At 39.0% G+C, this 18,277-nt stretch overlaps 1 protein-coding gene across 1 annotated transcript; it reads right to left on the bottom strand.

The window, feature by feature from the left end:
• Positions 1–518: 518 nt before the first annotated feature.
• Positions 519–10,707, bottom strand: KRT28 (keratin 28). The gene is made up of 8 exons (XM_072782205.1): positions 10,258–10,707; positions 9,531–9,613; positions 8,826–8,982; positions 7,559–7,720; positions 7,355–7,480; positions 4,104–4,321; positions 2,217–2,272; positions 519–1,940 (listed from the first exon to the last, which is right to left on the bottom strand). Exons 1-8 carry the CDS (start codon positions 10,705–10,707, stop codon positions 1,798–1,800), a joined length of 1,395 nt encoding a protein of 464 aa, XP_072638306.1. The 3' UTR covers positions 519–1,797.
• Between the last annotated feature and the right edge of the window lie 7,570 nt (positions 10,708–18,277).

The following is an 18,277-nucleotide window of genomic DNA, read 5'->3' on the forward strand; positions in this document are numbered from 1 at the left end:
CTTCCCTTCACATGTATCAGCTATAAAATATGAATTGTGTTATTTTAGTGATTCTGTAAACAAGTTAAATGTTCTCTTTATTAAAAAAGTATTTTATTTATTTATTTGAGAGAGAGAGAGCGAGCGAGCCTGCAAAGCAGGGGGAACAACAGAAGGAGAGGGAGAAGCAGACTCCCTATTGGGCAAAGAGCCCAACATGGGGCTGGATCCCAGGACCCTGGGACCATGACCTGAGCTGAAGGCAGATGCTTAACCAACTGAGCCACCCAGGTGCTCCAGTTAAATGTTCTTTTTTTTGTGTGTGTGAATTTAAAATGGGTATTTCTCAACATAAAAATGAATGGAAAAATTTATGCCAATAACTTAAAATTTTAATTTTTATTTACTTAGAATGATATTAAATGACAAATTTAAAAAAACATGACAAGTAGACTGTATGACTGCAGAAGATAGGGAAAACATCATATATTAGTGCCTTTAATGATACTCCCCCCCCCCCCCCGATTTTTGAACAAGGGACTCCAAATTTTCATCCTGCACTTAGTCCTGCAAATTATGCAGCTAGCCCTGTACACTCTATACTTGGGAGATTATTTGCCCATGAATTTCTGGTATTAACTTCATTTGATCCCTTTTGGCTCAAGATTTTGTAAACATCCCATCCTTTGTCACTTCTTTGAACTCCCAAGCTGTTGTGTTTTGGATAGCAGTCCTGCCTTTATTGGAGCTTCTCATTAGAATCAGGCCACATAACAGAAATAGGAGAGCTGCTTTCCTTTTAGGGAATTTAACATTTGTTAGGATTCCTTACCATACATTTTGATCTGGAAACATAGAAAGACGCAATAACCATAACGTTCATCACCCTCATGAGATTTTAAGTTCTAGACCAGGTGTTGGTGGGTTGAATGTGGTCTGCCACCTGTTCTTGTGTAGCTCATGAGCTAAGAATGGTTTTTACATTTTTAAATGGTTAGGAAAAAATCAAAAGAAGAATAATATATCATAATATGTCAAACTTAGTTGCAATTTGAGTTGCAGTATCCATAAATAGTTTTATTGGAACACAGTCATGTTCATTCATTTACTGATTGTCTATGGCTGTTTTCTGCTACAATGGTTTAGCCAAGTAGTTGAAAAAAGAGACCTTATGACCTGCAAAGTCTGAGCTAGATGCTATCTGGAGCTCGACAGAAAGTTTGCTCTAGGAAAAAAATCATTCACAGGAGGCTCAATGCTGTGGATCTTCCCAGAGTTAATCTTGTTTATAGGGGAACAAGTACCCTGGTAAGTATCCAGATCCCCAGGAAGTTTGATAGGCTCATTGGTAAGATACCAGGAGGCGCCATCTAGTGATGGAACTTTTCAATCACAGGAGAATTTCTAATTTTTTTTCCTAGTTATTTGTCCATGCAAAAGGGTGAGATATTTAAAGATTATGCCTAGTGAATAATAATATTTAAGTGCCACATGATATTCACTATTATTTAAAACCAGAGTGAAAGGCAATGAAAATAGATTCCATAAATGTATACCCATGATTGTGATGTAGGAAAAAAAACTCAAATAATTGTTTATTGGTTATGAGTGAATGGAAAGGAGTGCACATCCACTTTTTTTATTTATTTGAAAACAGACATCCAAAACCCTGTAAAAATTAGCTAAGAAAAAAAGTATTTTTGCTAAGTAACTTATTATTAAGGGCAGAAAGTTGGTTTTAAAAAAAAATTTCCTTGATATTTAGAATAATGTAGTTGTGCAGGATCCTTTCCCAGACTGTTCTCTTCTCTATGGCTGCTAGAAAGGAACCTTTTGCTCTGTTTTGCCACTGGTCACTTTAGATGTCTTTTCTTCAATGGAGTGAACTCTTGATGATAGAACTTTACCACGTTGATCTATCTCTTCAACCACTGTCTTTACCAGTGTGGTTTTGGATAACTCTAGAAATAAAACACCTGTGAATACACATATTCCAGCTAAAAGATTACATGGGGAAGAATTCCAGTGCTAGCTGTGATATAACATATTATGTACACTTTGATGAGAGAGTATGTGTAGATTTACAATAATAGTTTAGTATAATTTTATCCACTTAAAGTAATACTTTAACTTCCGAGTACTTTAATTAAAATTATTTAAATACAAATGTTGCCACACTATATGATTACCATTAACATGAAAGTACTTGCAGTAGAAATAGAACTAGATTTTATTACCTTTGGATGAATTCCCTGAGCCTCCTGATCCAAAGCCCTTTGATTTGGAGCATGAGCTGCAAAAAAATCCCAGTTTATTCTTTAAAATATCTATATCTGTATCTATATATCTATATTCTTCAATATCATTTAATAGTGACAATAGTTTATCACTTAAATATTCATTGAGTCAAATGATGAACATGAACTCAAGTGAACTTTGTTTTTTTTTTTTTGAATATTTTATTTATTTATTCATGAGAGACACAGAGAGAGAGAGAGAGAGAGAGGCAGAGACGCAGGCAGAGGGAGAAGCAGGCTCCATGCAGGGAGCCCCTGTGGGTCTCGATCCCAGGATCAGGCCGTGGGCTGAAGGCGGCGCTAAACCGCTGAGCCACCCGGGCTGCCCTCAAGTGAACTTTGTATGCCAAGAACAGATATTAGTTTTCTATAAAGGAAAATATTAAACATTTGTAGGAGGTGAAAGTAATGAAATGTCTTCTAAATAGAGGACATAAAACAACTTTATTTCCATTTGATTTTCTTTAACCCAAGAATTTATTTATTTATTTATTTATTTATTTATTTATTTATTTATTTATTTATTTATTTTTACAGATTTTATTTATTTATTCATGAGAGACACAGAGAGAGATGCATAGACATAGGCAGGGGGAGAAGCAGGCTCCATGCAGGGAGCCCGATGCCGGACTCGTCTCCAGGATCACACCCTGGGCTGCAGGTGGCGCTAAACCGCTGTGCCACCGGGGCTGCCCTAACCCAAGAATTTAAACCTAAGGAGAGTATATATGCATATTGATATACGTACATGGTCTATATATACATTTATAAATATATACTTTTTTAATGAAAGTTATGCTTTTTTTTTTTTTTAAGAGAGGGAGAGAAGTGGGAGAGGGGCAGAAGGAGAGACAGCATCTTAAGCAGACTCCTTGCCCAGTGGAGAGCCAAACACAGGGCTGGATTTCACAACCTTGAGATTATGACCTGAGCCAAAATCAAGAGTTGGAGGCTTAACCTCCTAAGCCACCCAGGTGCACTTACTCCTTTTTTTTTTTTTTAAGTTTTTTATTTATTTAAGTAGTGCGAACTCTTCTCACTGTAGCATTCCAGCTGTTCTCTCTTTAAATCTCAGGCCGAATTCGTAGGTTTTCAGGATGATTTGAAAGTTATCTAGATAAGTTGGTGCGGACAGGTGACTTGGGGACCCTACTCTTCTGCCATCTTGCTCTGACTCCCTTATTAATTTAAGTAATCTCTACACCCATGTGGGACTTGAACTCACAACCCCAGGATCAAACATTGCATACTCCTCCAACTGAGCCAGCCAGGCATCCCTACCTTTTATTTTTTTAACATATAGATCCTGGGGGTTGCACAGACTATGTTTATTTGAGGGCAGCAATGATATTTGGAAGGGAGTGAAAGATGGGTAAAGCCTGGTGGGGAGTAATCTCAAAACCTAGAATGATTAACATGGATAATGAATAGGGTCTTCTGCAGGGATGACTGGGGTCATCCAAAGCAGATGAAGAAGGGGCTGTGATGTACAAAATATGGAAGGGATGACTGCAGATGGAATGAAGAAGAAAAGGATTGGAGGCATGGAACATGGACAGCCCATGGTTGTGGTTTAAAATAAGTAAAAACCTATCTGATAAAATACTGGATTTTCAGTTTTTTAATGATCTGTTTTATTTATTCATGAGAGACATAGATAGAGAGGCAGAGACTTAGGCAGAGGGAGAAGCAGGCTCCCTGTAGGGAGCCTGATGCAGATCTCCACCCCAGGACCCTGGGATCACAACCCAAGCTAAAAGGCAGTTGTTCAACCACTGAGCCACCCAGGCATCCCAAAATATCGGATTTTCAAATGGTGTTACTTACTTCCCATCTCCATCAATCAGGTGGCAATAGGTCTCAATTTCCTTTTCCAGGTGGACCTTGATGTCAAGCAGCTGCTCATACTCCAGCTTCTGGCCCTCGGTCTCAGTTCTGACCTGGTGCAGCTGCTCCTCCAGGGCCCCGATCTGAGCCTGGATCTGGGTGAGCTGTGTGCAGTAGTTGCCTTCGGTCTCAGTCAGGGAGCACTCCAGGGAGTGTTTCTGAGGACAAGAGATGTCACAGCAAGGATGAAGCCACATGGAGGACTATGCAGACCAGCACTTCTCAGCAAACAGCAGCACTGCTTTCTAGGTGAGTTTTGGAAATCTGTGGGGGATCATCACAACAACATGGGAGGTGCAGAGGAAGGGGAAGTCACAGGCATTTACGGGGTGGAGGGGCGGCATGCTGGATGACCTGATATGGCATAAATGGCCCTTTCCCATGAGACTTTTGACTGTTTCGATGGACTTTTGTGATATTTAGGTAATATTTCCTATCATGCAGAGAAAAACTCTTTTGGTGGAGGGGATAGTGCCATAAGAAATCATATTGGAAATTTTATATATTGACATTACATATTTACTTTGGGGTTGGTTTTGGTTTTTTGATCATTTTCTGCCACTGTCTCTAGAGACCTACCCCACCACTGCTCCAAGGCCTTGTGTGCTGCTGTTTCCTTTTCTGATTTGTTCCGGATTTGCTGTTGTTATTCAAAGGCCTTTTATAGAGTACTTGAGAAAGAATGAATGTCTTAATGGGGGTGGGCTTTCGACACAAGAGATATATTCATAGCACAGTACAGGTCATTATTTCCACACTACTCTTACGAATATTACACCTCCTCCTTTCCACTTGGACAGCCTGTCATCTGTCTGGTCGTGTGATGTCTACTCCAATCAAAGTAATTATCTTCTCCCCTTACCATAGATAAGTACATCTGGGTGGTTATTTCTTCTCCTGATATTAGTTATTTTCTGAGTGTCCACCCCCATTCGCACTCTCATTTTCCTGTTCTTCTTGCATGGAGCCACTCCTGATATTACATCATTTAAAATAAAACTATTTGTCAAGGGAAGGGTAAGCTTCTGTTTCTGTCATTACATGTTCTGGGGTATTTGGGCCTAAGTGTTTACAAGTTAAATAGATTTTATTTATTTATTTATTAGATTTTATTTAAAAATACTTATAGTTTTCCTTTTCATTGCAGTATAGTGCAATGGCAGTATAGTGGGGTTTTTTAAATCATTTTTTTTTATGATTTTATGGCAGTATAGTGGGGTTTTTTAAATCATTTTTTTTTGTATTGCTAAGTATATCATTTGTTGACTTCATTCTAGGACAAAGAGGGAGTTATAAAATATTCATCATAACAGGCAGACATGGGGTTGGATGGGGCTAAGAACCACTGATTTACTAAATGGGCCAACTGGTGCATTACATGGGTGGTGCTGGCCTCTCCAGAGCAAAGGAGTGGAAGGTGGACAGAATGGTAATGGGGAGGAGGCAAAGATGTCAGTGAAGTGTGTGCTCGGCTGTTCGAAACGTTAATTTCCCTGATGATGTGTCCTCATGTGGTATTTCTTTCTTTCTTTCTTTTTTTTTTTTTTTAGAGATGGTGAAAGAGGGGGAGGGAGAGAAAGAATCTTAAGCAGGCTCCCTACCCAGCAGAGCTCGATCTCACAATCCTGAAGTCATGACCTGAGCCGAAATCAAGATTCAGATGTTTAACCCACTGGGCCACCCAGATCTGGTATTCCTTTTTAAGTTTGCTACTACTCTTCTTAATCAGAGATCACAGTATCCCTATCTCTATCTACAGCCTTTCACTGTAAAGGTTAGCTTGTAGATAAGGAAAGAGAACAGGATAAACTTACAAGTTTGCATACTACGGGAAGCATAGGGAAAGTTTATATATTTAGACAATTCCCAACTTACATGTGATTTGTGTACTAAACTATAGAGATCTTGCCTAGAATCCATCTATGATGAATCTCAAGTATGGAAGTTAGGTTCTACACCATCATTATTCTATAATTCTGTTATGTTGTCTAACATGGGCTTTTTGTGTAGATTATTTCCTGAGCCCCAACTATGGTATTCCTGGCTGCAGAGAATTAACTACTTTCTAACATTACCTCCTATGTGAAAGGGCTTACATTTTGATCTGTGAACTCAGGAGCTTATTTGCTTCAATGTATCTCAGAAATGAGAGGGCAGGTTTGTACTCAGTTTGTGCTCAGTGATACAGCAGCAGGCACAGGTCCTCTGGGTTCTAGTCTCAGGGACAAAGGGAACGGGGCAGAGAGCAGGGCTCCAGGGGCCTCAAGTGACAGGGAGAGGGTCGGGTTCCTGCAGAGGAGACCAAGGTCAGGACAAGAGGGGCACACCCTGGTTCAGTTGACAGTCCGTGGTTAAAACAAGTCTCCAATCTAAACATTATCTGGTAAGAGAGCACTCTACCTTTTTAGAGTGGTTAAATCAAAATGGTCTTCCTGTAGTTTTGGGTCATCTTTACCCTTTCTGCTCACTGCACTTATTTGTATAATAGTGGTGCTTCTCTTTGGGTTACAATCTCATGTCCTTGGGGAGCATGAAACCCCCTATGACAATGGGAACCCTTGGGCCATGTATATGCGTTAATTCTCAAAATCAAGCTTTTTGGGTGCTGCTAGCTCACACCCCAGAAGGAAAGCCAGTTTTAGTCCTGGATTGTCTCCATGGTAACCTCTGAAATAATTGGCAGTAGGTGCCAAGGTGGCTGAATGCCCAGCTCTGTGAGATGAGCAGGGATGAAGAGGCTGACAGTGCTCATAGGGTTTCAGATATGTACCCTCTTCTCTACCTTATGGAAAGCACCATGTGGCTTTCATCGGCCTGCATCAATATGAGGAGATGCTGGGGAGGCTCCTAAGGTCTGCCTTGTGTGGACACCTTGACCTTGGCCTGACACTTAATTTTCAGGTGGGGTAATAGTGCTGCTGCTTGCTTTGTGGGGCCGAGGAAGGGGCTGTGTGAAGACGTGAGCTATTTTTGTGAAAGGGGCACTGAGCAGGGGCCAGTCAGGAAATCCTCAGGGATCTCAGGGAGGAAGAAACACAGACAGTCTCTCTCTCTTTCTGAGTGTTTTAGAGTCTATCTTCCTTGCTCTCTGCTGCTCTAAGGATTTGTAGGGAAAGCTCTAACAGAGAAGAAGAGGAGGGTTTCAGCTCAAGTCACAAAATCCAGGCTGACCCGCGCTCTCGCCTGCCTACCGTTGCCAGGACGGACTGCAGCTCGATCTCCAGGGTCTGCAGGGTGCGCTTCATGTCGGTCAACTCGTTCCTGGCCGTGGTGGCGGCGCCCGCGTGGTCAGAGATCTGCTGCTGCAGGGTGGCGCTCTGGAAGGTGGGGTGCAGAGGGGTGAGCAGGCTTGCACCTGCCCGGCGGGCCTGCGTGGGACTGGGCGGCGGCCTCACCTTCTCGTTGAACCAGGCCTCGGCGTCCCTGCGGTTCTGCTCAGCCAGGGCTTCGTACTCGGCCCGCATGTTGTTCAGCAGGACGGTGAGGTCCACCCCGGGCGCCGCGTTCATCTCCACGTTCACGTTCCCTCCCGCCGCGCACTGCAGCGCCTTCATTTCCTGCAGGGAAGTGTGTGCAGGACGCGATGGGTGTAGGGTCAGTGCATGCACCTGCTCTTCCATGCTCCTGCTGGGAGCCCAGCGGCCTGCCTTCCCAGCCCTCTGCCCTGTGACTCTTCCCTCTCCCTCTTTTTTCATGCTTCCTGACCTTTCCCTCCACCATAATTACCTCCTTGGGGGCCAGTAGGGTTGGGGTTTTAGGCTTTTTGAACCTGTCATCGGGTGATTTCTGAAACATTTTCATCTACTGTTTTTTGTTTTTAATTTTCTTTAAATTCAATTTGCCAACATAGTATAACACCTAGTGCTCGTCTCATCGTGTGCCTTCTTAATCATCTATTGTTTTGGAGACTATTTGGGGGATAATCATTTTTTTTAAAGGAGTTTGAAGCTGCTTGGTATAATGTATCAAATAATGATACACCCTATACATACATACATACAATTTACGAATATATTTCAAAACCAGTAACATTTAAGATACTTGAAATTCATGCATCAAAGTGCCTATTTTTGACTAATAGGAATAATTATTGATGAAAATAAATAATAATAATAATAATAATAATAATGATAATAATATATTATTGGGCGAGTTCAACACTCAAGTAAAGCCAGACTCATTAAGTGGAGAAAACAATGACATTCATAGTCAGAGAGGTCTTCTGTGAGAAGGTTGACCTCAGGATAGACATTTATGAATGAAAGAAATAATCTGGTGCAAACAGAGATGGGTGTATGAATGCAAAAGCAATGCACCATTTTCAAAATGATAAAATATTATATCAGCCTAAACAAATGGAAGGGTACAGATCAAATGGTTAATATTTATAACCTTGGGAGATGGGATTAGAAGGTTAGAGAGTGGGAGAAATGAAATTCTTTATATGCCTTGGCATGGTTTAAATTATTACAATGGGCATACTATTTTAATAGTTATAATTAATATAATAACTAATATTATATGAATGACATATATAGTAAAAATACATATAGTAAAAAGCCTATTATAATAATTTAAACAATACTGTTGTAATTTAATGTCCCCCCAAAGTATTTAAAATGTACAGAATCATGATTTGACTAGAAGTACAGTTTCTCCTACCTCTTCATGGTTCTTCTTGAGATACCTCATCTCTTCACTCAGGGATTCATACTGCAGCTCCTGGTCAGTCCTGCAGAGTGTCAATTCGTCCAGGACTCTCCGCAGCCCGTTGATGTCAGCCTCTGTGTTTTGGTGAAGGGCAAGCTCATTCTCGTACCTTGGGGAGCATTCAATGAATTTCAGCACAAGTTAGATTACTTCAAGAGGTAGAATAAAATAAAACTTTGATTGCTTTCAGCGGCACATTGGAAATTGAATTGGGACTCAAAATGTCATAAAAGCATACAGTGAAAGCCTTCCTCCACTCCTTTTATCAAGTTCGATGCAAGGAAATTGGCAGTTATTTAATGATACAAATTCTGATAGCAGATCCTGATTAAATAAAAATATGCCATTTTAGAATTTTATTTTCGTTACTATTTTTCCTTGCTTGATGCATATTTACGAGCTATGCCTGGAATAGTGCTTGGCGCTATTCATATACAGTGGTGTTTTGTCCCAAGAATGTAATAAACATGTATAAACTGTGAGTATAGCTGATTGTAATAACATGCTTTGTGTCATAGGGTGTTGTTGTATTATAACATGCATTACTTTCCTTAATCTTTTATAGTTTATTTTACTCGGGATGAAATTGAAATTTTACTTAACATATTAAACAGACAGGAAACTTTTTCTAGAGAGTGTTTGTTTTCTATCACTTACTTTAGCCGGAAATCATCAGCAGCCAGTCTGGCATTGTCAATATGTAGAATTACATTAGCATTAGCAGTAGTGGAAGAGATAATCTAGAAGAAATCAAAAGGGAGGACACAACAAATAAGCCTGCTCTTATAATTTGTTATCTCAGGAAATAAAAAATGTGACACAATGAACTTTTGCTTAAATATCTTATTTCCTGGGGCACCTGGGTGGCTCAGTGATTGTCTGCCTTTGGCTCAGGTCATGATCCTGGGGTTCTGGGATCGAGTCCTGCATGGAGCTCCCCACAGGGGTGGGGGTGAGGGGGTGGGGGTGGGGGAAGGCTGTTTCTCCCTCTGCCTATGTCTCTGTGTGTCTCATGAATAAATACATAAAATCTTTAAAATATCTCATTTCCTCAAGTGACAACCAAAATATTTAGAATTTTAATTTCTAAAAATTACAAATGTGATTATCTCTTATCTACTCATGTAACTTTTAGAATGCAACACTTTCTTATCAATGAATATATTTCAAAACTAGTAACATTTAAGCTACTTGAAATTCATGCATCAAAGTGCTTATTTTTGACTAATAGGAAGAATTATTTATGAAAATAAATAATAAATAAATATGAATATAAATGACAGATAACAGTTATGAAGCATTTCCTGTTCATGTTCTATGTCTTTTTGCTAGGTAATTCTTAGCTTTAAATACTTTGAATATTTTCAGATTTGTGATTCCTCACCTTATTCTTAAGATCTTCAATTATTAGATGGTATCTGCTATAGTCATAATCAAGTCCACGGCAAGATCCTGGTCCATACTTATCATACCAACCCTTGATTTTCCTCTCTAGTTCAGCATTTGCCTCTTCCAGAGCTCGCACGTTATCCAGGTAGGATGCCAAGCGGTCATTAAGATTCTGCATGGTCACCTTCTCATTCCCAGACAGAAGTCCCCCTTCACTTCCAGCAAATCCAGAACAAGCAGCGCTTCCGAAGACACCACCAGCATGGTTCCCCCCAGGAATACTGCCCAGGCCCCCTCCCAAGGCACAGGAAAATCCACTTCCAGCAAAGGAGCTGCCACATGCATTGCTGCCTGCAAAGCCTGAGCCTCCACTGGATGGCCTGGCAGATCCAGTTCCAGACCATAAGCAAATATGTCTGGACCCACTAGAAAATCGGAGAGACATGACAGAAAGAGAAACGTTCACCTTGTCTGTAACAAGATAGTTGTAACTTCAAAGGTGAACAGAATATTGTGTGCTGATGGTTTCTTTGAGCTTTTATACACAATTATTGGGTGTTTCTATTTAAGTTATGCATGCCAGAAGAAAAATGGCATCATCCAGATTAGCATGAAATTATGTATAATTAGATTTTTTTTTTTGTAATCTGATGTCTAACATCCTTAGCTATTGCTTCAGGATATTTGTTATCTTAAATATAACAGGGTTCAGTCTATATTAAGTTCATTATTTTAACTTCTAATTTTGGGTGAGTAATCCTTTACTTTCATCTAGACCCTAGGAATATACCATCATTACCTGGCACCAGATATAAAGTTAAAAGTTTGATTGTGATAGGGTACCACCAACTAGCTACAGTAGGGTCTTAATTACCAGGGTGGTATATAAAGAACCATTAAGGGCACCTGGGTGGCTCAGTCGATTAAGTGTCTGCCTTCAGCTCAGGTCATGATCCCAGGGTCCTGAGATTGAGCCACCTGTCAGGCTCCCTGCTCAGTGAGGAGTCTGCTTCTCTCTCTCCCTCTGTCCCTCCCCTGTTCATGCTTTCTCCCTCTCAAATAAATAAATAAATAAATAAATAAATAAATAAATAAAATCTTAAAAAAAGAGAACCATTAATTGTAACCATAAAAAATAACCATAAATATGTAAAGAAACATATTTTATCCTGTCATAGCAAAAAATAAATGTGTCATTTAAAAAATATGATCCTGGTAACTTCTCTGGTTTTACTATGATTATAACATCTATTTATTACCTTGAACAATAATGTAGATATAAACTGATTCCTTTATTTAACATGTATGGCTACTATATCTGGTGTTCAAAGCTAAATTAAAAAATGAAGACATGATGGTAAATTACTCAGAGATGGAAAAGATATGGGTACAGTCTCTAAGAAATGTATGGTTGGAAAACAAAAAAAGAAATGTCAGGCAGAAGCTGGATCGTGTTTAGCCTTCTCTGTCAAAGAGTTTGACTGGGTATGTGTGTGGGAAGGGGAGAGGCAGTCTAGCTGAGAGGGCAGGAGAAGTGAGCAGGAATTGACCTGAGAAGCCTCCTCTTGAGGCAGTTGCCAGGAAGGTGGGGGTGAAGCAGGTGAAGAGGACAGGAAAAGGAGGGATAGGAGGGATTTGGTTGGGCTTGACTGGTTCTATGGTTCTAGATTCTGTGGTGAAGACAGGCATAAAACTGTTTTGCCTCGAGGACAGTCAGGGTGTCTCCTGGAACTGTGCTGGTACAAGCAGTCTGAAGCCTGGTCAGCTAGCACTGTGGCTGTCATCGGCATGGCCTTTAAATGCACTTTCTGGGCAAAATTGTAGGATTTTTTAAAGCAGCAGAAGGTCTTAGACATTATCTAATTTAGCCCCTTTGTCGGATGGGGCAAGCTGAGAGCTGTAAATGTTAAACGATTTGTTCAGAGTCACCAGGAACATGCCAGAGGAAGATTTGGCATATGTTCTAGATAGCACTGAGAGTCTGGCATCATGAGTCTATTTTAAGATACAAATAATTTCTCTAAATGATTTACGCCCATACAAATACCTACTTTATATAATTCCCTCAATAGTCTTAACATGTTATATTAAATTGTGAAATTATTCTCTTAAGTTGCTGAATTATTGAAATTGAAATATTAAAAAATTAGGATATTAAAACGAAGAATTATAAATCTCTTCAGTGTCTGATTATTAGCTGTAAATAATAGTTAAACAAATTTTTGGTGTAATGTGTATGCATCCTTCAGAGTAAAAAAAATTTCCAAAGAACATTTTGTGACACAAAAGGGAAAGAAGCTTTTTTTTTTTTTTTTAAAGCTTAAGTTGAAATAACTTGCTTCCCTCATTAGCATCACCCCTGGTGATCCCACACCTTTCACAGCAATTGTCCCTGACCTTTTATTTCCACCAGGGGGCAGCGCTCACCTGCAAATGGATGTTGCTTGGCGCTGAATCACACTTCAGCTTGCGTCCTTTGAGCCTTCAGCTGGAAATTATTAAACCCTTGGTAAGAAGCAACCTCAATATTTATCTTCTCAAAGTTCAGAGTACGAAGAGTATAAAGACAAGCTTTCCTTATGTTTATATGGTGCTTTACAGCTTCCAAAGAGATTTTTTGTACATTATCTTATTTGAACCTTACAAAACATCTGGGAATTAGTAAGAGAGATTTCCTTCTGATTTAACGATGAGAAAACAGAGGACAAGGACTGTTTAGGGACATACAACATGAAGCAGGGTGAATCAGGCCAGAATAGACCTTGGGATTCAGTGTGGTGGTCCTTCTGTTAAGTACAGTTATCTTAAAGTCAGATGGAAAAGTAACTCAAATGATGCCAAAATCTCTTTAATGAAAAACATAAAACATATTTCTTACAAAATTCTTTCCAGAATATCTAGTTAATAGCCAAATGAAACTTTTGACTACAGTTATGCTGCCTATCAGGTGTCAGTCATTCATTTTTTGTTCATTCAAGAAGTATTTAATGAGCACATACTATGCATAAGGCACTATATGAGTAGCAGGGCATACAGAGGGGAAGAAAATAAATGCTTTCCAAGCCCTTACTGTGGATAATGCTGCTGTGAATGTGGCACACACAAATATCTTTTCAAGACCTTAATATCAATTCTTTTGGCTTTAGACCCAGAAGTGAAACTGCAAAATCATATGGTACTTTTTTTTTTTTTAAGTTTTTATTTATTCATTCATGAGAGACAGAGAGAGAGGCAAAGGCATAGGCAGAGGGAGAAGCAGGCTCCCTGCAGGGAGTCCGATGCGGGACTCCATCCCAGGACCCTGGAATCATGATGTGAGCCCAAGGCAGATGCTCAACCACTGAGCTGCCCAGGTGCCCCTTATACGGTACTTTTAAAAAAATTTTCTGAGAAGTCATCATATTGACTTCTGCAGCATCCATACCATTTTACATTTCCACCAAGAGGGCACAAAGATTCAAGTTTCTCCACAATCTTGCCAAAACTTGCTGTTTTCTGTTATTATTATTATTATTATTATTATTATTATTATTACTATTGATGGTAGTTTCTTAATGGGTGTGAGGTAGTATCTCATGGTAGTTTTCATTTGCATTTCCCTAATGATTAGTGATGTTGAGCATAATCTTTTTATGTATTTATTAGCCATCTCCCACTTGCTTTTATCTTTACAACTATTTTCAATCTACTGAAGTGCATTTTGGTGCCATTTTGTTTTCTTGTCTTCCCTTCACATTTCTTACTTTAGAAAACCTTCCAGAGGCTCTATAGGTCAAAACTTGAATGAGAGTTCTCTTCCAAAAAGGTCATTAGCTTTGTTATGGCTCAGCTAGCCTGTGAACCTATTTATTCATGCTTTTCAAGCATTTCTTTTGAGATAACTTATTCTGAGTAGGAAAGGTTAATTAGAAGCTTAAGTATGTGATTTTTTTCTTTGCTAAAATCCCAAAGGACAAAAGTATTTTCAGAGCATTACTCAAATTCTTCCCCCAGGTAATGTCCAATATTTGTACTAATTCACAGTAATTCCCTTTCTAACTGGCACTAGGCTGCAAGGATCTCTTATTCAGTGTTGAGGTGTGAGATGATGTTTTTTTATTAAGAGACACTGAAAAGCAATGTGACAACTCAAAGAGTCCTTCATCCTTTGGCATGGCTTTCTGTAGGACAACCTAGTTCAAAAAGTATCCTTTTAAAAAAATATGCTTCATACCTGGTCTCCAGACTGCATTTATTTTTATTGTGATAACTTCTCTTTGTCACTCAAAGATGCAGCGTGGGTCATTTGCCTCATGATCCGGGTGACCACAGCTATAGCTTTTAGGGATGGTCAACTATCTCAAACCTTTGGGACAGTCATCTGGTCCTTCCCACTTACCTTTACAAACCTTTTGCTGTTTTATTGGACCTCAGGTTCACAGGACTACATTAGTCCTAATTCTCTGTGACACACTCTTGCCACTATTCTTACTGTCTGGAATTTTGTTTTGCAGCTCCAGGACAGCAATCTCACCTTGATCTCTACCCCATGGCAGACTATGTTAATGATCACTTGCTCTGACAATTTATTGTGATGCTCATATCCATCTTTGGAGAAACTAGATTATATAGCCAATAAACATACTTCTCTGACGATGAACAGAATACTGTTTGGTGTGTGTGTGGTTTTATTTTCTTTATAAAACCTTTATTTATTTGGGCTTATTTAATACATGACCAGGAGCACACATTATAAAGGCTGTTTATATACCCTTTAAAAATATAACTAAGGAATAAAAGCAGATACATTAAAGGAACAGAATTAAAAACTTATAGTAGATACCAAATTTCAGGATTGTTTTTTTCAGTTTTTAAAAAATATTTTGAAAATATTTTTCAAAATGTTTTTAGTTTTTAATTGAAGTATAGTTGTCACATAATATTACGTTAGTTTCAGGTGTACAACATCACAATTTGATAACTCAATACTTACACTGTGCTTACAAGTGTAGCTACCATCTGTCACCATGCAAAGCCACTATATCAATAGCATTGACTATATTCCTTAGGCTGTACCTTTCATCCCTGTGACTTATTCATTCCATAACTAGAAACCTGTATCTTCTATTCCCCTTCACTCAGTGTACATCTCCTTGCCACACTCCCCTCTGGCAACCATCAGTTTGTTCTTTGTATTTATGAGTCTGTTTCTGCCGTTTGTTTTGTTTTTGGATTCCTCATTTAAGTGAGATCATATGGTACTTGTATTTCTGTCTGACTTATTTCACTTAGCATAATACCCTCTAGGTCCATCAATGCTGTTGCAAATGGCAAGATATCTTATCCTTAATTTTACGACTGAGTAATATTCCAGTAGTGGAATTACTGGATCATATTATATTCCTATTTTTTATTTTTTGAGGAAACCTATACTGTTTTCCACAGTGATTGTACCAATTTACATTCCTGCAAACGGCGCACAAATGTTCACCACCCCTTGCCAACTGGTTATTTCTTTTTCATTCTAGCTGTTCTGACAGGTATAAAGTAATATCTCATTATGGTTTTGATGTGCATTTCCCTGATAATTAGTGATGTCGAGCATCGTCTCATGTGTCTGTTGGCCATTTGTATGTCTTCTTTGGAGAACTGTCCGCTCATGTGTTCTCCCAGATTTAGCTGGATTTTGTTTTTGCATGTGTGTGTTTTGTGTTTTGAGTTGTGTAAGTTCTTTATATATTTTGGACATTAACCCCCATTAGATAGATCATTTGCAAAGATCTTTTCCATTCAGTAGGTTGCCCTTTCATTTTGTTGATGGTTTTCCTCTCTGTGCAAAATAGAATAGTTTCTTCAGTGTCTACTCCATGGAGGGCATTCTTTAAGGGTGTTATAGGCATTAAGTCATCCCCACAATAATCTCAATGAAGTAGTTATTATCTCTATTATATATATAAGAAAACTGGGACTCAGAAGGGTTGAAGTAATTTGTCCAAACTACATGATTTGTAAATGCCAGTGTCAGAATATGAAGACAAGGAACCACTGACTTTGAAATGCATGCTTTAAGTCACAGATGATCTTTTTCCCTAATTCTCACTCTCCTGATGCAATGTAGATTGGATACTGGGTGGACCTTAGTTACCTTACTCAAGCTATTTCCCCTATAACTAAGGGGAAACTGGCCGTAACTAAGTTATTTCGCCATGCCCTAGCAAAATTGAGCCGTCACAGATGTCAGACCCCTGATGCAAAGCTTTAAGCAGCACAATGCAAATCCTTCTAGAGACAAGCTTTGGATGTTTAGTAGGATTCCACATGAGTGCCAGAATTGGCTCTGCTGGTTTCACTGGACACCGTCTTGCTTAAATAGCTACATGATAAACCCATGTAATAACTAACAATAGTGATCTGTACAGTTAATAATTTTTGTGAACTATAAATACCAATGTCCTTGTTAAAATCAAACTTTGTTTAGACAGTCTTTATTAAAGTGCAGTTTGTCCAGTTCAGAAAGTTCTATTTAAATTTTTTTTGTTTTGAGATATAATTGATATATACCACTATTTAAAGTGTACAGCATGGCTTATCTATACAGTGAAAGAATTTTCACAATGAGTTAACATTCAAAAAGTAGTTCTTTATCAGAGATGATTACTTTATCAGAGAAAATGTAACGTAAGTAATTGTTTAAGAAGGTATTGGAAGACTGAAAAGGTAAGAAGACAGAACTACAATTTAGAACTTTCAGGAAAGAAGGTTTGGGTCACCACCCAACTAGATGAAGTACTCTGACCAGCTGAGATCCTGGTTTGGGGTGGAGGGTTAGGTGGTGGTGGTGATGGGAATGGGTACAAGAGACAAAGCCTAATAACAAACACAATGATCTCATAGAAACGTATTTATCTTTTTGTGACACTGAATATAAAAACACTTATTTCTTCAGAGTAAGAATGGCTGTTTCAGATTTTAATAATACTCTAAATCCTAGGACTTGGCTAACTTTGTTAGGGACTTTAAAAGGTAGTGTTTCTGAACAGCAGTCATTATATACACAGTGGCAGCTCAGAGTTCTTACCCAGCAACATGTTTTAGGGTTTTACAGTGTGGCATGTTGGGACTTCAACAGCTTAGGAGACTGGCTCTGAAGAAGGGGGTCTGGCAAATAGATATGCCAACTAAAGTAGAATTTCTGAACTATGGTGGTATTTGGTGTTGGGTAGGTCATGGAGCTCTGACTATAGGGAAGTCCATTCATTTTGAAATATGACTCTGGTCATTAGTTTGGAGTACAGAGGGTAGGGTATACCCACCATGAGTCCCAAGTAAACGACCTGGGGACCAGAGCTCAGGTCTTGGGGAAAACAAGCTCAAATCAGTATGAGTGCAGAAGAAGGCTATTTGGTAGACATGGGTCATCTGGGAACTCACCAGGGAACACAAGGTAATCTTAGGTACAAAGAATAAATCCAGCTCTTAATAAACCCATCTATTCTATATACTAGCAGAGTACTAAGTAATATCAGTTGGTTTCTGAGTGACTGAAGGATATGATTGGGTTGACCCTACAAATACCAGGTCTTTAGCATTTGTCTCAAGACAGAGAAAGTTCGGTGAAAGCTGGGACCTAGAGTTGGCTCTTTGGTACAATTGGTATCATCATGTCTTGATCAGTGTTTCTGTCTGTCTGATGATAGACACCAAATAATTTTGTTGGGGTGATATGATTTTACTGGCTTGGTAAATGGTGGATGGTATCTCTTACAGTATATAGCAATTGGGCAGAAATGAAGGGGAAGAAAATGAGGGTATGCAAATGGGAGAAGCCAAGTAATCAAGAAGTGTGAAATTTCCAATAACTCGATCTTTGGGGTCTTATTTGAGATATTTTAGAATTGTCAGGGTTGAAATAATTCAAAGCCAGAGCACTGGGAGTTTTCCATACATTGTGCATCTTTAAGATAAAGAGTTAAGGTTGGGGTCTCAGACTTTTCACTCGGTGAGATTACTGACATTGATCCAACATACCCACAAGA

Source organism: Canis lupus, chromosome 16 (genome assembly GCF_048164855.1).
Source record: "Canis lupus baileyi chromosome 16, mCanLup2.hap1, whole genome shotgun sequence".
Classification (NCBI taxonomy): Eukaryota; Metazoa; Chordata; class Mammalia; order Carnivora; family Canidae; genus Canis; species Canis lupus.